Source organism: Bos taurus, chromosome 18 (assembly GCF_002263795.3).
Source record: "Bos taurus isolate L1 Dominette 01449 registration number 42190680 breed Hereford chromosome 18, ARS-UCD2.0, whole genome shotgun sequence".
NCBI lineage: Eukaryota > Metazoa > Chordata > Mammalia > Artiodactyla > Bovidae > Bos > Bos taurus.
Genome location: NC_037345.1, coordinates 47162379 through 47188508, shown reverse-complemented (window position 1 = coordinate 47188508; position 26130 = coordinate 47162379). Strand labels below are relative to the sequence as shown.

At 41.9% G+C, this 26130-nt stretch overlaps 1 protein-coding gene across 1 annotated transcript in view; it reads left to right on the top strand.

Annotated features, from left to right (window-relative positions):
• LOC101907883 (uncharacterized) overlaps positions 1-26130 on the top strand; it is a 53345-nt gene that overhangs the window by 11852 nt on the left and 15363 nt on the right. Inside the window, 5 exon segments of the mRNA XM_059877313.1 lie at positions 656-795; positions 2282-2505; positions 19776-20449; positions 20973-21144; positions 21803-21857. Coding sequence (XP_059733296.1) covers positions 656-795; positions 2282-2505; positions 19776-20449; positions 20973-21144; positions 21803-21857 — 1265 coding nt within the window.

The following is a 26130-nucleotide window of genomic DNA, read 5'->3' as shown; positions in this document are numbered from 1 at the left end:
ACAATGACTTAAAATTATAAATAGCAGGCACTGATATTTATGAAATCAGCACTTTCCCAAAACTTAAATATCTAAATGTGTTGTCACTTCATAATCTCTTCTTTCATGGGTTTTGTGGTAAGTCCAATTTTGCAAGCACACTTTTTTGTAGACTTTTTAAAAAGTACTTTTCAAAGTTCATGTTTTATACACACAACAAAATCTGTGTAAATATTTTTAGTTGCAAAATTTGGGGGGGTGATCTAAACTCATTTTTCACTCTGATTTTCTTCATGCTTCTTTATTTGGCTCATATCTCACTTTTTTTCTGTCCCATCCTTTACATAGTTTTGGAGTCAACAGAAAAAATTTAAATTTCCCTTACACTCATAACGACCACCTTATGTGCCTTTTTAGCCTGTCCCACTAAGAGTGGCTGTGCTGATTGGGTGATATATAGTGCCTGAGACTAAACCTGAATCTCAAGTCTAGGAAGGCTATTTTACTGTATGTCAACAAGAAGATGATCTTGTCTCTATAATTTTTTTCCTATCCTGAAGAGTAGAAATAAGGTCTAAGTGACTGAGATAACATAAAAATAATCAATCAAATCATAATAAATCCCTCTCCACTTGGATACACATGAACTGTTACTGCCTGATATTTTCCATTCTAGATTTCAGACTTAATTTGAAGTTTGCTGATATGAAAGATAAGGAAAAGAGAGAGAAAGGAAAACTACACTTTTGTGGAGATCACCAGCTGGATGGTCACCAGTTGCTAAAAATGCAGCAGACTAAGGCGAAACGTTTGGGAGTAAAGATAGGATGGAATTGAGTCATATTGTGGACATTCTTTTACCTGTAATTTGCCAGAGGCAGATCTTGAGATGAGAATTCCCACACAAGTGATTTATTAAGTGCTCCTAGAAAGAGTGGTAAAGGCATGAAGGAAGTGGGACAGGAAAGAAGTTAAGAGCATCATCTCCAGCTGTAGTCCTGCCATCTGTCATTTCAGCCAGATCACTAAGGGAATTCTAGAATGTAAGCTCTGCCTTATACTCCCCTCTCTCTGAGCTAACTGCTGAAAATCTTTGACTGCTACTTACCACCGAGTTCCTCTGTAAGAATTGCCTTCGGATGAAGAGAGCTGCATCATGCATGGCTACACTGCCTCCCCAAGGGCAATTTAGAGAAGTGCGAAGAGCCATCTCAGTCCTAGAGCTCCCTGAGAGTTTGCAACCCTGTCACAGTTCAACTTTACCTTCCACCAATTCTGCTTCATTTCAGGTTCTGTCTCCCAGGGAACCTGACCTAAGATGGGGACATTTTGCAACAGCAAGTCTCAAACTGAAACAAAAATTTTTAATTCATTTATAAATAAACTCATCACATGTTAATAACATTTTATGAAAAGTATATTTGAAAAACAATGACAATTGTATTATTATATAAATTTTCAAATACCTTTAATAGTTTAATGAAAGACAGTTGGATTCTCATCTCTGCATTCATTCTGTAGCAATGTTGCATGTTATGTAGACCAGGAAATTACTCTCAGGAGAGAATGAAAGTGAAAAAGGAAAAAAGGTGTTGAAATTACTATGAAAATAATTTTGACCTAAGAGACCCCTGAGGGTTCTCCAACTACTCTTTAAGAACCGCTATTTGACATCTGGCCTGGTCTCTTCAAAAACTCATTGTTAAAAGACTAAAGGGGTGTGAAGGGAGGAGGACTGAGGAGGGGTATTGGCATGCTATTTAGTAATCTAAGTAGTCCTAGATGGAGGATTTCAGAAACAAGAATAGTGGGCAAAGAAAATGTTAAAATGGGAGTAGATGGAAACAAATACAGTGGAACAGAATAACAGAATTGACTTATGATATTAAAAACAACAATGAAATTACTGGGAAACACCGGTATATAATTCACAGAGTTGATGTGACTTTGATTTAAAGTTTTTCAAGTCCATTTGTTGTTTCAGATAGAGGGACTCTTTGTGACCATGTGGACTGTAGCCTGCCAAGCTCCTTTGTCCATGGGGATTCTCCAGGCAAGAGTACTGAAGTGGATTGCCATACCCTCCTCCAGGGGATCTTCCCAACCCAGGGATCAAACCCAGGTCTTCCTCTTTGCAAAGACAGAGCTAGTGTTTTGAAATACAGATTCAGTAGAATGTAAGAGACCACAAATAACAGTGCCTTAAAAGTTGGTCTTTTTATCCACACATTTAATAATTAGTCTGCAGTTAGGTAGTACAGAACTGGTACAGATTCTCTTTCTTGTTTTCCGTAACTCCTAGGGAGGTCTTATTCACACAGCCCAATATGGCACACTCACATTCACATCCCCAGGAGTCAAGGAGAATAGAGGGCAAAGAGGCACATCAGTTTACTTTAAGGACAGGGATCTAGCATTACACACATTACCTTCTTTCACACACTGCTGGCTAGCACTTAGAAACAGGAACAGAAATAGCCGCAGAGCCAACTGGGAAATCACAAAGATGTATGACATCCAGCAATGGTAATGATGCAAGTAAGTGAATACTGAACATTGCTGGTAAGGATATGAAATGTATGAGTCCTGTGGAAATTACAATTTTAACACCAGTTTTAAAATCCAGGACTTTTGGTTTCAGGTTTGACATTTAAGGACCTTGGAAGTCATCACTTCCATCCTTAAAACAAGGAGAAAAAATTAGGAACAAACTGAAAATGAATGACTCCCCCCCCCCTCAGCTCTAGGAACCTGCAACTGTTAACTATTATTTTTTAAAGTTTTTTTTAAAGTTTTATTTATTTGGCTGCACCAGGTGTTAGTTGTAGCATATGGGACCAGGAATCAAAGCCAGGCGCCCTGCACTGGGAGTGCAGAGTCTTAGCCACTGGACCACCAGGGAGGTCCCTCTGAAGTCTTTTAAAGAGAAGTTTTAACAGCAAAATTGAGGGGAAGGTACAGTGGTTTCCCATATGCCCCCCCACACCTCCTGGCCACCCCATTACCGACATCCCTCACCAGAGCGGTACCTTTGTTACAATGGATGGACCTGCATTGACACATCATAACCAACCAAAGTTCACAGTTCAGCCTCAGAATTCACTTTTGGTTTGTATGTTCATGAAAAGTTAAAATGTTAGTCACTCGGTCATGTCTGACACTTTGTGATGATAGCCTGCCAGGCTTGTCTGTCCGTGGGACTTTCCAGGCAAGAATACTGGAGTGGGTAGCCATTCCCTTCTCCAGGGGTTCTTCCCAACCCTGGGATTGAACCTGGGTCTCCTACATTGCAGGTGAATTCTTTACCTTCTGATTCACCAGGGAAACCCTGTACGTTCATGAGTTTGGACAAATGTGTCCACATGTATCCACAATTATATAATAGTATCATACAGATATGTTCACTCCCCTTAAAATCCTCTCTGCTATGCCTGTTATTCCCTTTTTCACTCCAACCCTTGGCAACCATTGATCTTTTTGTTTCCGTAGTTTTGCCTTTTCCATATAGTTGGAATTATATAGTATATAGCCTTTTCAGATTGGCTTCTTTCATGTAAAAATATGCATGTACGTTTCCTCCATGCTTTCTTATGGCTTAATAGCTCATAGGCTTGCTTACTTTGTGAAAATCAACGACTTTTCTTAAACCTATCAGAGAATTGAGGTAGCAGGGGAAAACACCACCCTGAATTGTGAAGAGATGGAAAATCTAGACAACAGCCAAAATCAGCTTACCTGGAGCTAAAGCCACATGAGTCATAAACTGTTGTGCTGTGCTGTGCTTAGTTGCTCAGTCATGTCCGACTCTGTGACCCCATGGACTGTAGCCCACCAGCCTCTTCTGTCCATGGGGATTCTCCAGGCAAGAATACTGGAGTGGGTTGCCATGTCATCCTCCAGGGGATCTTCCCAACCCAGGGATTGAACCCAGGTCTCCCACATTGCTGGCAGATTCTTTACCAGCTAAGCTACCAAGGAAGCCCTCATAAACTGTTAGGAATACTTAAATGATAATTTTGATGCATTGCTGAAGGGGAGTGTGGATTAACTTGAATGTGAGAAGTTCTAGGGGCCCAGCCTAAGAGAACCCCTGCACTTGCATGTATTTTACCTCCAAGAACCCCACCAGGTTCTCAAGGTGAAGATCTAAGAAACACCCCTGCCCCTCATTTGTAGGCTAGGAATGGGCAAGCTTTTAGAAATACACATAGTGTTCTCCATTACAAAGGCCTGCTCTCCTAGTCGAATTAGATTACAAGAACCTCATCTCCTTGAGGGAAGGGCAACTAGCCAGTGCCAGCCCCCTCTAATCTTCCTGTCTCACTGAAAGGGATAAAGGAAAAAAAGGCAGACAAATACTTCCAAAGTATTCAGATGCATTAAAAAATGAGATTTTAAATATAAGATTATAGAATGCTCCCCATCCCCCTTATCTTAGCACCACCTTGATAGGGCTCCTGTACAATAACAGTGGATTGCAATGGAAAGAGCCACAATATACACTTGATTTAAGGAGGAGATATAGGGAAACCCAAAGACAACGTGGGAGGAGAACAATAACGGTAGAGGAACTTCTCTGGTGGTCTAATGATTAAGAATCCAACACGGGTTTGAGCCCTGGTCCACAAACTAAGATCCCTCATGCCAGGAGGCAACTAAGCCTGCACACGGCAACTTCTGAGCCCATCCGACTACAGCTGTGCTTGGCAGCAAGAGAAGCCAGCATAATAATCTGGAACACTACAACTAGAGAGTAGCCCATGCTCGCCACAACTAGAGAAAGTCTGTATGCTTCCAGGAAAACCCAGCGCAGCCAGAGATAATAAATGAACAAATAAATAATAAAAACAATGACACTAGGGGACAACAGAGGATGAGATGGTTGGATGGCATCACCGATTCGATGGACATGAGTTTGAGCAAGCTCTGGGAGTTGGTAATGGACAGGGAAGCCTGACAGGCTGCAGTTCATGGGGTTGCAAAGAGTCAGACTCAACTGAGCAACTGAACTGAACTAAATGACACTAGAGAAAACTGAAACCTCTGGCACCTATAGACGTAGCAAATATTAAACATGGTCCAGCTACTGGCAAGATTTACATAACGTCTCACACTAAGGTCTAGTTACTTCAGTTTATGTTACCCAGTGTGCTTCCACAGTGACTTGGGGTAAAGGATCCACTTACAATGCAGGAGATGCAGGAGACGCAGGAGACTTGGGTGTGATGCCTGGGTTGGGAAGATCCACTCTAGGAGAAAATGGCAACCCACTCCAGTTTTCTTGTCAGGAAAATCCCATGGAGAAAAGAGTGGGGTCACACAGAGTATGTGACCGAGCAACTGAGCACAGCCACACATATTACCCAATACATCATATACAGCTTTCAACAAACAATTACAATCTATGCTAAAGGCAAGAAAAAGTTGTCTGAAGAGAGGAAGGAAGCATTAGAACCAGGCTCAGATATGAGCTATATTTTGGAGTTATCAGATAGGAAATCCAAAATAACTGTGATTAATATGCTAAAGGACTCTAATGGAAAATGTAGACAATATGCAAGACAGGTAGGGCAAGCAAAGAAATGAAAACTCTAACAAAATATTAAAATACTAGAAATCAACATTTTTGATAGGTTCATCAATGGACTGAACATAGTCAAAGACAATCAATGAGCTTGGAGCTGTGTCAGTAGAAATTTGCCAAGCAAGTGTAAAGAGAGAAAAACAAATGATTAAAAAACAGAGCCACAGCAGAATATCCAAGAACTGTGGGAAAATAACAAAAGATGTTACATATATATAATTGGGATGCCAGAAAGAGAAGAGATAAAGGAGACATATTCTAAATAATGATGGCTGAGAGTTTTCCAAAATTAATAACACCAAATCACAGATCCAGGAAGCTCAGGAAATAACAAGCAAGTGAAATACCAAAAAATCTACACCTATGTATATATGACCATTGAACAATGCAAGGGTTAGGGGTGCCGACCCCTGGAGCAGTCAAAAATCCACATACTGCTATCTCTGCCTCAAAAACAAGGGAATTGATAAATGACTCACCCAAGGGCAGGAGGCTGCAACAGTCTGGATAGAATCAGGACTCAAACCCTACTTCTTTTGGTTACACATATTGTGATCTCTATTTGAACAAAAACCTTTCCCCACACTTAATTTAAAAATTTGTAAAATGAAATAATGGCTGAGAATTTTCCAAAATTAATGAAAAATGAAAATATAGATACTATATTTATTAAGTGCACCCTACCAGTTCAAATCCTTGTTGTTTAAGCAGCAACTGTATATCATATTGAAACTGGAGAAAATTAAGACAAAGAGAAAAATCTTGAAAAATTCAGGGTTGGGGTGAGGAAATCTTAACTATGGGGGAACAAGGATAAAAATTACATTGGGTTTCTCTCCAGAGATCATGTAAGCACAAAGAGAATGGAGTGAAATATCTACAGTATTGGGGAGGGGGGAACCCTAGCATTCTACAAAGCTACAGTAATCAAAATAGTACGGTTGGTACTGGCACAGAAACAGACCACACAGATCAGTGGAACAAAATAGTCCAGAAGTAAACCCACACACATCTGATCAATTAACCTATGACAAAGGAAGCAAGAATATACAGTGGAGAAAAGACAGCCTTTTCAATAAGTGATGCTGGGAAAACTGGACATCTACATGTAAAAGAATGAATGAAATTAGAACAGTTTTTCATTGCCTATACTTAAATAAAATTAATTAAAGACATATTATAAAACGTGAAATCATAATACTCCTAGAAGGAAAACATAGTGCACTCTTGCAGGTCTTAGTAACTTTTTTTTTTTTTTTTTCTTTTTAGATCTGTCTCCTTAGGTAAGGGAAATGAGTAAAAATAAGCAAACAAGACCTAATCAAACTTAAAAGTGTTTGCACAGTAATGAAACCATAAAAAAACAAAAAGGCAACCTACTGAATGGGAGGTTACAAATGATACATCTGATAAGAGGATAATATCCAAAATATAATAAACACTCATACAACTCAGGAGCAAAAACAAATACCTATTGAAAAATGGGCAGAGGACCTGAATAGGCATTTTTCCAAGGAGACATACAGGTGACCAATAGACACACGAAAAGATGTGCAACATTACTGATCAGCAGGAAAATGCAAGTCAGAACCACAGGTTAGATACGACTTCAGACCTATCAGAATGGCTACTGTCAAAAAGACAAGAAATAACAAGTGTCAGCGAAGATGTGGAGAAAAGGGAAGAAGGCAATGGCACCCCACTCCAGTACTCTTGCCTGGAAAATCCCATGGACGGAGGAGCCTGGTAGGCTGCAGTCCATGGGGTCGCTAAGAGTCAGACACGACTGAGCGACTTCACTTTCACTTTTCACTTTCATGCATTGGAGAAGGAAATGGCAACCCACTCCAGTGTTCTTGCCTGGAGAATCCCAGGGACGGGGGAACCTGATGGGCTGCCGTCTGTGGGGTCGCACAGAGTCGGACACGACTGAAGCGACTTAGCAGCAGCAGCAGCAGTACACTATAAGTAGGAATGTAAATTGATACAGCCACTATGGAAAACAGTGTTCTGTTGTTTTTGTTTAGTCACTGAGTTGTGTCCAACTCTTTTGTGACCCCATGGACTGTAGCCCTCCAGGCTCCTTTGTCTGTGGGATTTTCCAGGCAAGAATACTGGAGTGAGTTGCCATTCCCTTCTCCAGAGGATCTTCCCGACCCAGGGATTGAACCTGCATATCCTGCTTGGCAGGTGGATTCTTTATCACTGAGCCACCAGATGATGGAAAATATTATGGATCATTACAATCATTAAAGTATATAGATCTAGGAACAGAGGATCAAAATGCATGAGGCAAAAACTGATTGAACTATATTCACAATAACCAAAAGGTAGAAACAATGAAAATGTTCACTAACAGAAAAAAATGGGTGAACAAAATATGCTATATCCATTCAATAGAATATTATTTGGCCATAAAAAGGAATGAAGCATTGATATATGTTACAGCATAGATGAATCTCAAAAACATTATGCTACATGAATGAAGCTGAAACAAAAGACCACATATTGTATGATTATTCCATCAATGTGAATTATACAGAATAGGCACATCCATAGAAGCAGAAAGCAGATTAATGGTTCCAGGGACACTGGGGAGGAAGGATTGGGGAGTGACTGCTAAATGGACATGGGGTTTCCATTTGGGTTGATGAAACTTTTCTGGAATTAGTGGTGATAATTGTATACCTCTGTGAATGTACTAAATGGACATGGGGTTTCCATTTGGGTTGATGAAACTTTTCTGGAATTAGTGGTGATAATTGTATACCTCTGTGAATGTACTAAATGCCACTTTTTAAATGGATAAAATGTGAATTTTATCATAATAAAAATGACTAATAGAACTGTAAGATACTTCAACATCCCACTCTGAATAATTGACAAATCTATCAGGCAGAAAATCGGTAAGAACATATCATTGAACTGAATAAGAGGATTGATAAGCTGAATTTTTTAAAATGTTTATTTATTTGGCTGTATCGGGTCTTAATTGCAGAGGAGAAGGGGACGACAGAGGATGAGATGGTTGGATGGCATCACTGACTCAATGGACATGAGTTTGAGCAAGCTCCGGGAGTTGGTGATGGATAGGGAAGCCTGGTGTGCTGCAGACCATGGGGTTGCAAAGACATGACTGAGCGACTGAACTGAACTGAGATCATTGCCAAGTGCAAGATCTTTGTTGCAGCATGCTGGGTCTTTTTAGTTGCAGCATGCAGGATCTAGTTCCCTGACCAGGGATCAAACCTGGGCCCCCTGAACTGGGAGCTCAGAGTCTCAACCATTGGGCTACCAGGGAAGTCCCTTGATCAGCTGAATTTACTTGTTGCTTATAGAATACTTCATCCAAAAACAGCTAAGTACACATTCTCAACTCAGTTCAAACATTCACCAAAATAGATGACTTTTTGCCCATAAAACACACCTAACACATTTTAAGACTAGAAATCATATGGAGTATGGCCTCAGACCACAATTCAAATAAACTATAAAACAATAATAGAAAGCTGAAAAAAAGTCACAAAATATTTGGAGATTAAGCAACACACTTAATATTTATTTATTTATTTTTGACAGCACTGGATCTTCGTTGCTGCTCATGGGTTTCCTCTATTTCTGGAGAGCAGGGCTACTCTCTAGGGCAAGGGCTTCTTGTTGACGTGGCCTCTCTTATTAGGAAGCACAAGTTTGGGCTCTATGGTGTGTGGGCTTCAGTAGTTGCAGCACATAGGCTCAGTGGTTGTAGCACATGGACTTAGTTGCCCCACAGCATGTGGGATCTTCCTGGACCATGGATCAATCTGGTGTCCCCTACATTGCAAGGCGGACTCTTAACCACTGGACCACCAGGGAGGCCCTCAGTTCAGTTCAGTTCAGTTCAGTTGTGTCCAACTCTTTGTGACCCCATGGACTGCAGCACACCAGGCCTCCCTGTCCTTCACCAACTCCCGGAGCTTGCTCAAACTTATGTCCATCGAATTGGTGATGCCATCCAACCATCTCATCTTCTGTCATCCCCTTCTCCTCCTGCCTTCAATCTTTCCCAGCATCAGGGTCTTTTCCAATGAGTCAGTTCTTCATATCAGGTGGCCAGGGAAACCCTAAGCAACACATTTATAAATAAAACAATTATTTTCAACCAAATGATACAGTTTATCAAAATTTGTTGAGTGCAGTGAAATGAATACTTGGAGAGAACGTATAGCATTAAAGTTCTATATTAGAAAAGAAGAAATATCTAAAATCAGTAATTTAAGCTCCCACTTTAGCAAATGAAAGAGCAGCAATATAAACCTAAAGCAGGCAGAAAGAAAGCAATAATAAGAACTAGAAATCATTGAAATTAAAAACAGGAAATCAATAGAGAATAATCAGTGGGAACAAAAGCTAATTCTTTGAAAAGATCAATTCATTGATAAAACACTAACTAGTCTAACCAAGCAAAAAAGATGAGAAACCTATAAATCTCTTAGGAAGAAAAATGTAGGGGAAAAGCTGACATTGGATTGGCTGTGGCACCAGAAGCACAGACAGTAGAAGAAAAAATAGATATATTGGACTTAAAATAAAAAACTATACATCAAAATACACTATCATGAGAGTGAAAAGACAACCCACAGAATGGGATATTTAAAACAAATTATTAACACCCAGAATATGTGAAGAATTTCTAACAACTAATAACAATTCAAAAATTGGGAAGTGCATTTTATAGACATTTCTCCGGTGAAGATACACAGATAAGTAACAAGAACATGAAAAGACACTCGACTTTTTTAGTCATTACAGAAATGAAAAATCCAAGCCCGTAATGAGGTACCACTTCACACCCCCTAGGATGACTATTATTTTAAAAGTGGACTAGGATGACTATATAAAAATGGAAAATAAGGTTTGGCAAGGATGTGAAGAAATTGGAACCCTTGTGAATTGTTGGTGGGAATGTAAAATAGTGCAGCTGCTGAGGAAAAGAGTTTGGCAGTTCTTCAAAAAAGTTAAACTTCTAATTTACAGAAAATGTAGAGGAAAAGTTAAGTAATGCCAAAAAGAAGCAATCAGGCAAATCCCAAATGTTGCATATTCTGTTGGACAGTTGATCTATTCAGTTTCAGTAAGTCAATGGCATGAGAACAAAGAGAGGAACAATCTAGATGAAAAGAAACTTGAACCACAAAATTCAGAAAATTTAAATTCAATAAAAGTAAACTACATTTTAAAATTAAGAAATAAACTTGAGAGACTTAATAATCAAACATACAGTGTTGACTCTGTTCGGATCCTTTTTTGATGAAACCAACAACAAAAAGATATTTGAGAGTATGCGTGTGTACATGCTCAGTGCTGTGTGATTCTTATGACCCCCATAGACTGTAGCCCACCAGGCTCCTCTGTCCATGGCATTTCCCAGGCAAGAATGCTGGAACAGGTTGCCATTTCTTTCTCTAGGGCATCTTCCTGACCCAGGGATCGAACCCGTGTCTCCTGCTTTCTCTAGTTGCAGCAAGCAGGGGCCACTCTTCATTGCAGTGCATGGGCTTCTCACTTCAGTGGCTTCTCTTGTTGTAGAGCGTGGGCTCTAGCGCAAGTGGGCTTCAGTAGTTGTGGCTAGCAGGCTCTGGAGCACAGGCTCAGTAGTTGTGGCACACAGGTCTCGTTGCCCTACAGCATGTGGGAGCTTTCTGGAACCAGAGATCAAACCTGAGTCCCCTGCATTGGCAGGCAGATTCTTAACCATTGGATCACCAGGGAAGTCCCAGGAGAAAGTGCTTTACTCTCATAATGAAATACTTATTATATAGCAGTCAAAAGGAATGAACTGCAATGACACACAACAGTACAGAAAGTCTTAGTGATATAATAATATTAGAAGAAAAAGTAAATTCCAATGATGAAATATAATAACTTTAGAAAGTTAAAAAAAACTAAGCAATAATATACTTTTTATCAAAACATATAGATGCAATAAAACTGCATAAAAACAAAGCAAAGGACTGATGAACACAGGGTCCATTACTCTACCTGGAGAGGAAGGAGGATGGTTTATATATATGTATAAACTAAAACTATATATACATATACATATATATATATATAGTTTTGCTAAAGTAAGAAGCATGGGCACACGCTTTATTTAATCATATTACATTGGCTTTTCTCTTTGGATTTAGTGTAAGGCTCAAAGTTTGCCAAAGGCCCTATATTTTGCTTAGTCTTGTTGTGGGAAAATTGGATGCTTTGGGAGCTTGTAGACCAGAGGAAATGGGTTCAAGAAGATCTTTAATAAAAAAGAACCCCATGTCCTATTAATCACCACTGGGCCTAGTTGAAAAGTTCTTTTACCAGGAGTTGAATGGGAACTGGGTATGTTGAACCAAGGTGAAATGTAGAAGGCAGAGGCCAAGATCCCTGGGACAGAAGATTATTTTCAACTCAAAAGTGTGGGATGAGGGAGACAAAACACAGAGGGGAGACAGGAAATGAAGAAAGTCATCGCTACTTTAAGATTAAAATAAACTTTAAGGATGCCTGAAGGCTTCAGCACACTTAAAATCAAATAAATGCAGTACAAAAACACATAGAGCCTACATGAAAATTATTTTTATGTAGCCCCATGGAATTCTGTTGAGTATTAATCCTATCAAATTGAATTTTAGAGACACTGGACTATATAAATGGTATTTTTATATTGTAGTTCTCATGTTTTTAAAGCCTATACACATAGGTCTGAGATATTTGTAAGCTCTTGAGTAGTCCACAGGTATCAGTTTGCTCACCCAGCATTACTTCATCCTTCACTCCATCCCTGACTCATGTCTCTAAAACTTGCCTACCCACTTCCTTAATGACTAAAAGTCTTTTAATTTCTATTTTTTCACTCTTTCTCTTTTTAAAAAATGAGTTATAATTTATATAAAATAAAATAAAAATCTTAAGTATGCATCATATGCACATAAGTGTGTATCCCTCACCCAGATCAAGAAATAGAATATTTTTCATTCCCTCAGAAAGTTCTCTTGGCTCCTTCCCAGACAATAACTATTATTCTCTTCTGAGGTGATCACTCTTCTGACTTCCATCTCCGTAGATTAGTTTTGCTTGTTTTATTTTTTTATAGCTTTATTTTTTAATTACTTATTTATTTTTTGGCTGTGCTGGGTCTTTGTTTCTGTGCAGTGGCTTCTCTTCTCTGTGCAGAGCACAGGCCTTAGACATGTGAGCTTCAGTATTTGCAGCTCATGGGCTCTGGAGCACAGGCTCAGTAGTTACGGCACATGGGCTTAGTTGCCCTGTGGCGTATGGGATCTTCCTGCATCAGGGATCGAACCTGTATCCCCTGCATTGGCAGGTGGATTCTTAACAACTGGGCCACCTGAGAAGTCCTAGTTTTGCTTGTTTTAGAACTCCATATAAGTGGAATCATACATTGTCTTTGGTATCTTGCTTCATTTGCTCAGATATTGTAAGATTTGTCTATATTGTTGTGTGTAGCAGTTTATTTCTTTTCATTGCTGAGTTAGGGTACCACAGTTGTGTATCCAGTCACCTGTTGATGAATAGTTGGGTTGTTTCCAGTTTGGGACTGTTACAGATAAAACTACCATGCGAGTTCCCTGGTGGTCCTGTGACTAAGACTCTGCATTCCCAATGCAGGGGGCCTGGGTTTGATCCCTGGTCAGGGAACTAGATTCCACATGCTGCAACTAAGACCTGGTACAGCCAAATGAATAAATAAATATCTTTTAAAAAAGGAAAAAAAGTACCATGAACATTTGTATACAAGTCTTTGTGTAGATCTCTGTTTTCACTACTCTTGGATAAAGAACTAGAAGTAGGTTGGCTGAGTCCTATAGAATGGGAGCCCCAACCTACCTCTTGGATCTAATGCCTGATGATCTGAGGTGGGACTAATGTGTAATAATAATAGAAACAAAGTGCACAATAAATGTAGTGCACTTGAATCATTCCAGAAACATCTCGCTGCACCCCTGTCTGTGGAAAAACTGTCTTCCACGAAACTGGTCCCTGCTGCCAGAAGGTTGGGGACCACTGATATAGAAGGTATATGCATGAAAGTTCTCAATTTTAGACACTGCTAACTCAGTCTCAGTAGTTTCATTTTCTGAGCTTGGCAACCTATGAAAATATTAGCCACATTTGTATACAAGTGGCAGTTTCGACTGATAACTTCGTGACCAACAAATACAGATGCACGTCAGCTGCACCAGGCTTTGGGCAGAGCTCAGAGTGTCAAAGCCGAGGCAAAGCTTCAGCAGGTGTTTCTGGGGCATAGTTAATGACTGTTTCAGTGGTCCCAGATAACCAGCTGCCATTTCTCCTCTAACTAAATTTGACAACTGAGAGCAACACGAGCAGCCATTTTATGTCATACTCCCAATACAGTCTCTGTTAAATGTACTTGGCAGAGAGCTCTACTATGAGTGCTTCCCCATTTCCGTATTGCTTCAAGTCACATGTTTATATCAGCCTTAACCTTTGTGAAATTTTATTTTCTTGTTGCATCTTGGACAATAACTTTCTAAGATCTCCTAGTATCTAGCAGGCAAGTGTGATTTCTGCTGTCTGGGAAGTTCCTTCAAAGGACAAACACTATAGGCACAGAATAAGTCACAAGTGTTACTTGAAATATGGGACACCAGAACTGCTCTGATCTTTAAATAAAAAGCTCACTCTCAGGAGTGAAGTGAAGGCACTGGTGATGTAGTGGTTGAGAATATACCTTGCAAGGCAGGGAGCATGAGTTCGGTCCCTGCTTCTGGAAGATTCCCTATGCTTCGGGGCAACTAAGCCCATGTGCCACAACTACTGAGCTCAAGTGCAAAAGATCCCACAGGATGCCACAAAGACCCTGGGTGCTGCAACAAAACCTGACACAGCCAAACAAAACTAATGAATTGGGGAAAAAAACAAAACAAAACAATGAAGTGAAGGCAGACATAACGGTGGTGGTGGAGCTTGCAGCAGAAGACAAATAAGGTATGTCCCATGGGCTGACCAACGCCCCTAACATTAGAGGTGGAAGAGGGGTACCTCTGAATAAAGGAATTTATCTTTTACACAATCTTAGGACACTGGTTTGGTCTTTAGTTATCTGGGGAGATACGAATGTTACAAGAGAGAGATTATAGCTGGGCTTGAAATTTTCATTAAGGATAAAAATGTGATCTTATTTTTTTTCTTTGGTTATATTAACTAAAATACAGAAAACTATTAGCTGTTTCTTCAAAGACAACTACGTAAATATCCCATTCCATCTTTTGTCTTTTAAAGTAATGCTTCTCAAATTGTGGTGAAAGACAAGATCTTGTTTCTTTCTTTCAGATTAGCAACCTGTTATGGACCAAGACTTTTGGAAAATATTATTATACATATTTTGTTGTTCTATATATTATATATTTTTATGACATAAATTTCTTGAAAGGTAAAAAAGACACATATAACACATGCTCTAATTTATGTCATTTCTAGATTAACAAGCATAGAATTATATTTTCATAAATATAATCAGAACAAACATAAAAGGGAAAAGAAAATAATATTAAACACTTCACATTCATTGTTCATTCAAGTGTGCATAGGAGTGACACAAAATTACTATTATAACTTTTGTAGTTCCGTAATCATAACAAAGAAAGCATAAAGGAAATTGCAATTCTCCATACCATGTCTATAAAAAACACACTTTGAATGAACACTGTGTATAATGCATTTTTCAGTTTCTATGACTAGTGAGCTCTTTAAGTTGTTGAATAGAAAGTTACCTCTTCTGTGCTACCCAGCTGCCATCTACCTGTCACTCTTACCTCTGTCCACAGGCCCCAGAGTCTACACTCCTAATTCTACCTTGGTAATAACATCCAAACAGCACCAGCCTCTGCCACTTCCAGGAGAGTCTCACCTTGGCCCTTACCTCACAGGTTTTACCAGGGGTTCCTCTCAGGAGTGATTCCTGTTCCTGTTCAGTCGCTCTGTCGTGTCCGACTCTTTGCGACCCCATGAGTCGCAGCACACCAGGCCTTCCTGTCCATCACCAACTCCCGGAGTTCACTCAAACTCACGTCCATTGAGTCAGTGATGCCATCCAGCCATCTCATCCTCTGTCGTCCCCTTCTCCTCCTGCCCCCAATCCCTCCCAGCATCAGGGTCTTTTCCAATGAGTCAGCTCTTCACATGAGGTGGCCAAAGTACTGGAGTTTCAGCTTTAGCATCATTCCTTCCAAAGAACATCCAGGACCGATCTCCATCAGCTCCTATTAGTTGAATGTTCCTAGCCACTTTTGACTTTATGCTGCCTGGTTCAAACTGATGTATGCTCAAGTAAACGCTTAAAAAATTCTGTCTCAGCTTATCTTTTAACACAAAATTGAGTAGTGCTTTTCTTTTGACCTGTCATTATCAGGTTCTATACCAGTTAAAGTTAATTAGAGAGCATTCCTTCTTTTCCTAGGCTCTGAATAAACTGAACAATCGTTATTAGTTCAAAAATTAGGTAAAACTAGGTGTTCTACTTCTTAGTAGAAGTTAGTAATTTAAATTTTACTAGAAAATCTATGAGGCTGGTTCCTGGTGACGCTGTGGTGAAGAATCTGCCTGCCAACGCAGGAGACACAACAGACGCAGGTTCGACCCCTGGGTCAAGAAGATTCCCTAGAACAGGAAATGGCAACCCACTCCAGTATTCTTGCCTGGAAAATTCCATGGACAGATGAGCCAGATGGGCTATAGTCCATGGGGTCACAAAGAGCCAGACTTGACTGAGCAGACACACAAACACACACAGAAAACCCAGTTACCTCTACTGTGGTTATAAATATTTTATTATTTGGCAGCACTGGGTCTTAGTTCGTGGCACATGGGATCTTCTAGTTATAGCACGTGGGATCTAGCTCCCTAATCAGGGATTGAATCCGAGCCCCCTGCTTTAGGAGTGCTGAGTCTTACCTACTGGAACACCAGGGAAGTCCCTCTACTGTGGTTATAAAGTTGCACATAGCCTCAAAATTATTTTTTAAATTTAATCAATCAATTAATTTAGTTTTGGCTGCACTGGGTCTTCAGCTGCTTTGACAGGCTTTCTCCAGTTGAGTTGAGCCAGGCCTACTCTTCCTTGTGGTGTTCAGGCTTCTCACTGAGGTGGCTCTTCTTGTTTCAGAGCACTGGCACTAGGACTGGTGGGCTTCAGTAGTTGCAGTGCATAGGTGTGTTGCTCCTCGGCATGTGGGATCTTTCTGGACCTGCAATCGAATCTGTGTCCCCTGCATTGGCAGGTGGATTCCAACCACTGGACCATCAGGGAAGTCCTCAAGATTATTTTAAACATAATGTCTATGGTTTAACCTTCCACATTTCTCATGTTTTTGTTTTGTTTTGTTCTCATTTATCAATATTGTGTTTCATTTATCTTTTAGAACCAAACTGAATTTTAAAAATCTGGCCCACTATTCATCCATTTCAGAATTTCAGAATCTACACTGACAGAAGAGATTTTCACATATTGAGGTATAGGGAAATTGAAACTGTGTACAAGCTCCTTCAGCCTTGTCTTTTGAACTAAAATGCTGACTCAAGAGTTAATGATTGGGAAATGTGAAGATGTAGAAACAAAGAACAGCTGTCGGGCTATGGAACTGGTAACAGTTTAGACTATAATTCTGTGACACAGCAAAATCAGTGAACTCCGTTTCCTGAAAATATAGATAAAGGCCTGACACACATTCCTAAGTTGTTTTTACAGGAAGCAGATCCCTGCAGATGAAAACTACTAACCATAGATCCTAGACTGATTGAAACCAGAAGGTTGACTTGAAACTATACCTTGATGCCAACCAGCCCAAGAACTGTCCATGAGCTAATCATGCCCTGCTCCTTGAACACTAGAGAACTCTTCACTGCCTCCTCCAGGGTGAGTCAACAGTCTTGAGGGCATTAGCCCACGGTGGCCCCCTTTGCCTGGCAAAGCACTAAAAGTTATTATTTTCTACTTCATCCAAAACTCTCTCCACATTTCTCTTCGGCACCGGTGAACAGAGGCTGAGTTTTGGCAACAAAATCATTCTGGCTTATACATAACTTGGCCTGAACTTTATGTTACTGAAATAGCTTTATTTCCTGTTTTTCATACATTATCAGTTCAGTTCAGTTCAGTCGCTCAGTCATTTCCGACTCTGCGACCCCATGGACTGCAACACACCAGGCCTCCCTGTCCATCACCAACTCCTGGAGTTTACTCAAACTTATGTCCACTGAGTTGGTGATGCCATCCAACCATCTCATCCTCTGTCAACCCCTTCTCCTCCTGCCTTCAATCTTTCCCAGCATCAGGGTCTTTTCAAATGAGTCAGTTCTTCACATCAGGTGACCAAAGTATTGGAGTTTCAGCTTCAGCATCAGTCCTTCCAATGAATATTCAGGACTGATTTCCTTTAGGATGGACTGGTTGGATCTCCTTGCAGTCCAAGGGCCTCTTAAGAGTCTTCTCCAACACCACAGTTCAAAAGCATTAGTTCTTTGGCGCTCTGCTTTCTTTATAGTCTAACTCTCACATCCATACATGACTACTGGAAAAACCATAGCTTTGACTAGACGTACCTAGAAGACCCTTGAGAATCCCTTGGATCTCCCAAGGAGATCCAACCAGTCCATTCTAAAGGAGATCAGTCCTGGGTGTTCTTTGGAAGGAATGATGCTAAAGCTGAAACTCCAGTACTTTGGCCACCTCATGAGAAGAGTTGATTCATTGGAAAAGACTCTGGTGCTGGGAGGGATTGGGGGCAGGAGGAGAAGGGGATGACAGAGGATGAGATGGCTGGATGGCATCATTGACTCAATGGACATGAGTTTGAGTGAACTCCGGGAGTTGGTGATGGACAGGGAGGCCTGGCGTGCTGCAATTCATGGGGTCGCAAAGAGTCGGACACGACTGAGCGACTGAACTGAACTGAACCTTTGCTGGCAAAGTACTGTCTCTGCCTTTTAATATGCTGTCTAAGTTGGTCGTAACTTTTCTTCCAAAGAGCAAGCATCTTTTAATTTCATGGCTGCAGTCACCATCATACATTATTCATCTCCTTTAACCATTAAAGAGAAAAAAATGCATGATCCGGAAGTAAAGACTGTTCACTTTGAAGGTGCAAATAAACAAACACCTCCCCTCCTATAAGCCCATGCCAGTACTCCTTTAGGGCTTCCCTGGTGGCTCAGCTGGTAAAGAATCTGCCTGCAATGTGGGAGACCTGGGTTCAATCCTGGAGTTGGGAAGGTCCCTGGAGAAAGGAAAGGCTATCCACTCCAGTATTCTGGCCTGGAGAATTCCATGTATTGTATGGTCCATGAGGTCACAAAGAGTCAGAGATGACCTAGCGACTTTCACTTTCAGTACTCCTTTAAAGATAAGATTCCTTCCCCAGAAACCAAGGCTATAGTGACTCCCTGTGTACGTGCTAATCTGTCTCTTGAAATTTTGAAGGAATGTTCTCATGTCATGTTTGATGTATGTATTTTGCTCTGACAAAATACAAAATATGCTGAAAGCCATGCTTCCTAGACCAGTTTCTCAGAACTACTGACAAGCTAAATCCTCCACTATGGTTCTTAGTACAGCTGAAGTAAAACCTTCTTCTATTGCTTATTGTAGGTTGTTTATGGATTTTTTGCATCCACAATAGTTGTCCACTCCAGTACTCTTGCCTGGAAAATCCCATGGATGGAGGAGCCTGGAAGGCTGCAGTCCATGAGGTCGATGAGGGTCGGATACCACTGAGCGACTTCACTTTCACGCATTGGAGAAGGAAATGGCAACCCACTCCAGTGTTCTTGCCTGGAGAATCCCAGGGACAGGGGAGCCTGGTGGGCTGCCGTCTATGGGGTCGCACAGAGTTGGACACGACTGAAGTGACTTAGCAGCAATTGTTCATTTTATATTTAACAAAATGTAATAAGTAATATTTTACAAGAAGGACATGAAAATGGCCCAAATATAAGGGAATACGCAAAGTAAAAAGAAAAAACTCACAACCGCACATCCTCGAAATTAACTACTGTTAAATATTTGTGTGACTTTCCGGAGATCTTACTACTAAATGTCTTTTTATCTATATTTAAGTACTTACAAAATGTTTGAAAACAGTATGACATATTTTAACAGTATTACTTATTATTAAGTTTAGTATTGGTAGTCCATCCCGGGACTCAGGGTTGTCCTTCTTGAACCTCCCCGGGCCCTTCTTGGACTTCCCCATCAAGAACTCATTTGCTCCCCTTCAGTCTCTCCCCAACCCGACCTCCAACCCGTTAGCCTGGGACTACATTTCCCAGAAACCTCCAGGGTGGGTCCAACCCCTACCCGGCGTCTCTGGGGCCCCGCCCAAGTCGTTTGGAAAAGCCTTGACTACCGGCTGCAGGGTTCGACGTTCCAGACGGAGAGCTGCGCTGGGGGGCTGCGCCGGGGACCTCTGGGAATGAAACTTGAGCCGAAACTCGAGCACCCCTGTTACCCCGACTGTGGGCTACGTTTCCTAGAAGCCTCCACGGGCCACAACCCTTTCTTATCCATCCACCTGTTGCTACCTCGACTGGTCGGTTCGCCCCGATCCTTGGAGGATGCTCAGGCGTGGCTGGGCGATCGGGATTGGGCTTCGTTGAAGCTTGGAACACGACGCGACTCGGGACGAAAAAGGTTGTGCCTGCCCAGGCCCTGCTTGGATTTTTACTCCCACGGACTACATTTCCCCGAGGGCCCTTCAGTATGTGTGGTTTCCGTACGAAGTTGGCTGGACCGTGTGAGTTGGAGGGAGTTCGAACGCAAAGGATTGAGGCATTTCGAGGTTGCTTCGCTCACTGCTTTGGGGCGGATTCCATCAGACTGGCGTGAGAGGACCCCAGAGAAGTAAACGGTGAGGGGCCCCGGGGCAGGTCTGGGGTTTGTCAAGAGTTTTAAATGTGGGTCGCTGTCGGGCATGTCCAAGCAACGTGCCCGCGCTTGAAAAATAAAGCCTGACGGGGAGGGGGTGGCATCCAGGCTGCCTGTCCACACTTAGGGGTGGGAGGTGTCGGCCGAGCGCCAGCGCGGGTGGGTGTGGCTTCAGGCTGGCTCGGGGTCGAATGTCTGAAGGTCAGGAGTGTTGCAGCTGTGTGGCTGCCTGCCTGGGGAAAGAAAGCCCGTGAGATGCTCCCTGGAAGTGGTTTGTGCGCCAGACGTCCGGTGCTAGGCAGCCAGTATCTAGCGGGGTTGTGGTGGGTATCCTGTCGAAGTTGGACTCTGTGGCTCTGTGTGTGGTTGTGTGGGTAGGTGTGTGGGTGGATGCGCGCGCACCCCCAATATGGCCACGTCGCCGACTCTGCCTTTAGGGCTGGAGCTGGGAATGGCGCCCTTTTTGTACATTTTTGGCAGGTGTTGAATGGGGTCCGCGGGTGGGTGGGTCCTGGGCGCCTGCCTCAGCCCGGGATCGCGCTCCCATTGCACTCTTCGGCCCAATAACTGACACAACTGCAGCCGCTCGCTCTCCAGCGCAGCGAATGGCGTTCTCCTGGGGCCGTTCATGGTGGTGTCGGGGGTTTCTAGGGTGCTTTCCAGGTGGTGCTAGTGATAAAGAGCCCACCTGCCAATGCAGGAGATGTAAGAGACGCGGGTTCGGTCCCTGGGTCGGGAAGATCCCCTGTAGGAGGGCATGGCGGGCCACTCCAGTATTCTTGCCTGGAGAATCCCGTGGACAGAGGATCCTGGTGGGCTACAGCCCATGGAGTCGGAAAGAGTCAGACACGACTGAAGCGACTTAGCACGCTTGCACGGGGTTTCTAGAGCTTTGGCTTGGGACTCTTCCTACTTCCACTTATCTGTTTTTCACCTTGTGGCCGCCAAGGCCCAGTCAACGTGCCCCCAGCCTAGAGGACAGAAACGTGGGACTCCAGCAGGTGGATCCGGTTTCTTTACATCAGAGATCTGGGCTCAATTTGGGTCTGGAAGTACCCAAAGCCAGGCTCTTGTGAAAGAAGGAGGCCACAGTCTGGGAGTCTTTCCCAGGACTCCCATCTGGGCCCCTAAGGTTGTCTGCTCTTCTTTTTTGATGATGAGAGAGGTAGCTGGCCTCTTTGGCTTTGGGCTCCCTCTCAGTGCCTGGGGTGGAGCAGGGATTTGTTCTGCCTTGGCCTCCCCCAGGCTCCAGGTAGGACCTGCAGTCTCATAGTTTCTTAACCATTTTCTATTTTTTTCCTTCTCTAAGGATCCAGAAGAGGAGAAGAAAAGAGTTGCTGTGCATCAAAAGTCATGGTGGAGGAGGTAAGTTGTTTGCTATTCTCTTCTTGGAAAGGGCAACTTGTTGGTTTTCAGGACACTATCATTTCAGGATTCTATGGGAAAATCCCCTGTAGAATGGAAAGGCTACCCACTGCAGTATTCTGGCCTGGAGAATTCCATGGAGTCACAAAGAGTCGGACACAACTGAGCGGCTTTCGCTTTACTTCACTTCATCCAGGGGATTAACAGTAGTGATTTGGAGAAAGGGGAAGAGAGAAGGAAACCACCGATGGTTAAACCTGGGCTATCTGCTGTGCATGTATTCTCATCTGGAATTTCCATTTCCCTGGATTTTGTTCAGTGTTATAACAATCTTGGGGGCTTACCTGATGGCTCAGTGGTAAAGAATTCACCTACCAATGCAGGAAACATGGGTTCAATCCCTGGGTCTGGGATCCTCTGGAGAAGGAAATGCCAACCCACTCCAGTATTCTTGCCTGGGAAATCCCACGGACAGAGGAGCCTGGTGGGCTGCAGTCCATGGAGTCACGAAAGAGTCAGACAAGACTGAGCGACTAAACAGCAACAACATAACAGTCTTGAGAGAATGTGCTTGGTGATTTGGTAGGGAAGTTGGAAGAACAGAATAAGTTACTTAAATCTTACTAATTTCTGTCTTGTGAAAGAAATTTTAGGGGTCCAGGTTCACTGTAGCCTGTTTGCTTCCAAATTTCTAACAGCATGGAATGCCTGCCAGCCCCTTTCAGATCTTGACATTTCTCCATCCCCACCCAAATATAAATAACCTAATTGTGATGATTAAAGTAATACAATAAGTGAAGTCACTTAGCTGTGTCCGACTCTTTGTGACCCCATGGACCTGCCAGGCTCCTCCATCCATGGGATTTTCCAGTCAAGAGTACTGGAGTGGGTTGCCATTTCCTTCTTCAAAAGTAATACAGGTTTCTTGCAAAAATTTCCAAAATTTGATTAAGTTATTAAAGTTTAATGCCCATGGTCCTACCATCTAGATGTAATCATTATTAATATTTTAAAATTATTTTATCTGCACATATGTGTGGGTGTGTAATTTTGTTTTCAGAATGGGATCAAATATTAATAGAAGCAATTTAACTTATTGGGTGTTCACTTTGATCCACTTGTAGCTTAAAGTTCTTGATATGTTATCTTGTTGGATACACATAACAACCCTATCAGTCAGGTATGAATGTAAATTCTGTGAATTTTTTTTTCCCCCTCCACATTTTAACTTCTTTGAAACCAGGATGGGTTTTTCAGTTTCTGGCAAGTTATAGTTTAATTGATGACATTTATTTCTTTCCTGGTATTTAAAGTAATGGGGGCTTTACAAACAGTGGCATATCAGATTTGATGAAATTTGGTATTATTCTAAGTTGACAGATGAGAAAATAGATTCTGTTGAGTCAGTTGCTCCAGAATTACAGTTAATAAATGGTACAGTTGGAATTTCTAAATTGCCTACTGATTTCTCTTGCCCATTTGTCAGTTTATACATTAAGCATATTAAGCATACATTAAGCAAAGTTCTTTTCAGAACTACTCTGTCATTTATAGATTATTTTAGAAGTATTTTTTCACAGTTAATCTATTTTTGTGTGTTTTCAAAAAGTGTTTTTATGTCATGCCAGAAGCTCTTCTCTAATATAAAAATATAAAAGTCACTCATTTTTCTAAAGTGCTTTTTGTCTAAACAGTTTAATCTTTAAGGTATCTGATTTGAGATATAACTACAGAACATTGGCTGTAAAATTCTTGTGTGTGTATGTGCTCAGGCATGTCTGACTCTTTGGGAGTTTTTCCCCCTCAATGTTTCTGAGTTACAACTATTTTTTTAATGATTATTATTAATTTTGTCCAGTTGCTTTTCAGAACTACATATTTCTTTAGTATTGAAATATTTAAGCTAAATATTCTTTAGAAATATTCTTTTCTTTTCTAAAGAGTAAATAGCAAAAAAGAAAGGAAGAAGAAATACTCTTTTTTTTTCCCTTGGATAAATCTGTTTCTTCCTTTGTCTTTGACTTTTCTTCTGAATCCTGTGGAAACTTACTGAGTTTGTCTTCATATTTCCATTCTGGTCAGAACCTTCCTAAGGTCTGAGAAAGGGACCATATCTTCCCCCTCAGTTCTCAGCACATTTTGGTGAGGAAGGAACTCCAGCTTCCCTTTGCCCTTCAACCTTTGACTGTCCATTTCTCCCTCTATTTCCTCCTCTTAGAGTTCTTGTTGTCCTTTCTCTGTATTAACGATAATTGCAATGCATAAAAGGGTAGAGCCTACCTTCGTTTCTGCCATTTCTTAGCTCTCTGACCATGAACTTCCTCAAAACTTCTGTATAATGTAGTCTGCAGGCTTTGGGGAATATGCTGATAATGGAAATTCACCTGAATGTGCCATTACACTGGCAATCTGGAGGTCCCCTACTCTTACTTCCTGGTCTCCCCAACATCAGTGAGGTGGCAGAGCCCATTGAATCTGTCTCTTTTCCTGGTCCTTGCTCTCACGCCCTGCGACCCCACCCCACTGTCTGTGTGCCAGGTAAAACTTTTGTGGGAACGGGTAGTGCATTTACCTAATTGAACTCCCTGAAAGTGTTAGTCGCTCAGTTGTTCCGACTTTTGTTGACCTCATGGACTGTAGCCCGCCACGCTCTGACCTGTCTGACTACAGCTCTGACCATAGCATTCTTCAGGCAAGAAAAAATACTGGAGTGGATAGCCATTCCCTTCTCTAGGGGATTTTCCCCACCCAGGGATTAAATCCACGTCTTCTGTATTGCAGGCAGATTCTTTACCACTGAGCCACCAGGGGAACTTCGATTGGACTCCCTGCTGCTGCTGCTGCTAAGTCGCTTCAGTCGTGTCCGACTCTGTGCGACCCCATAGACGGCAGCCCACTAGACTTCCCCACCCCTGGGATTCTCCAGGCAAGAACACTGGAGTGGGTTGCCATTTCCTTCTCCAATGCATGAAAGTGAAAAGTGAAAGTGAAGTCGCTCAGTCGTATCCGACTCTTAGCGACCCCATGGACTGCAGCCTACCAGGCTCCTCTGTCCATGGATTTTCCAGGCAAGAGTACTGGAGTGGGGTGCATTGGACTCCCTAATTCTAGTTTATTCCTCCAAAATAAAATAGTCCAACTGTATCACTTCCTTTATTCAGTGAATCCCTTTTACTTTCAGGATAAAACCCCAGCTCTTTCACACTATTGTTTATTTATTATAGTAAATATCTATATTTAGTCCTGGCAAAGATGACCATCATCCTTGGCCTTTCTTTTCTGGCCCCTTTGGATTTCTCCACCATCATGGCTGTCTACTTCTTTCCCAGAATCCCTCACCAGTTATCACCATTAACTTATCTGTTCCTCAGACACGCAGGATGCAATTTATCTCCCTCTCTACCTCCAACTTAGCACATTCACTGTTCTTGGAATGCTGCTCAGTCTGTTTTCATTTGTTGGAGTTCTGTTCTTTTTCTGGGTCCCAGTTAATCTTTTACATGTTCTGTGAAATTTTCCACATACCCCTCAACTTAAATAAGTCACTGTTAGTTCATTTCAAAGGAATTCTGTTTACAGAACTGCTTCTTTCCTCCCTTACCTTTCTACTTTGATTTCCCCTCATAGTGTTGTGCTCTGCAGTGAAAAACAGAGCAAACCAAGTGTTTTCTGCTTCCCTAGGTGCAGAGTCCAGCTCAGGTTCTTGTAAAGGATCAGGAAATCCCTGGCTGCATGTGCAAGGGTCAGAAGTGGAAGGGCATCATCTGGAGGGCTGGAGAAATCTAAATTTAAAGCCCAGCGGTGCCACTGCTTACTGCAAACTTGAGTACATTACTAACTTCACTAACCTAAAGATTCACGGGCTTTTCCTGAAGATTAATACATATAAGACACCAGGACTAAACGTGCTGAATGCACAGCAATTGTGCTTCAGATGCAGTGAGCACTGCCTGTCAGCAGTAGGGCTGGGGGTAGGAATGAAAAGCAAGAAAGCCATGGATGATCTTGGCTGGGGACCAGGATGTACAGACCGTGAGGATTCGGAAAATTATGGTTTCATGTAAAGCTGTCATTGGAAAAGACCCTGATTGAAGGCAAAAGGAGAATGGGATGGCAGAAGATGAGATGGTTGGATAGCAGTACTTAATGGACATGAATTTGAGCAAACTCCAGGAGACAGTGAAAGACAAGGGAGCCTGCTGCAGTCCATAGGGTCACAGAGAGTTGGACATGGTGACTGAATAACCAGAACAACAACAAAAGCCATGGAAGC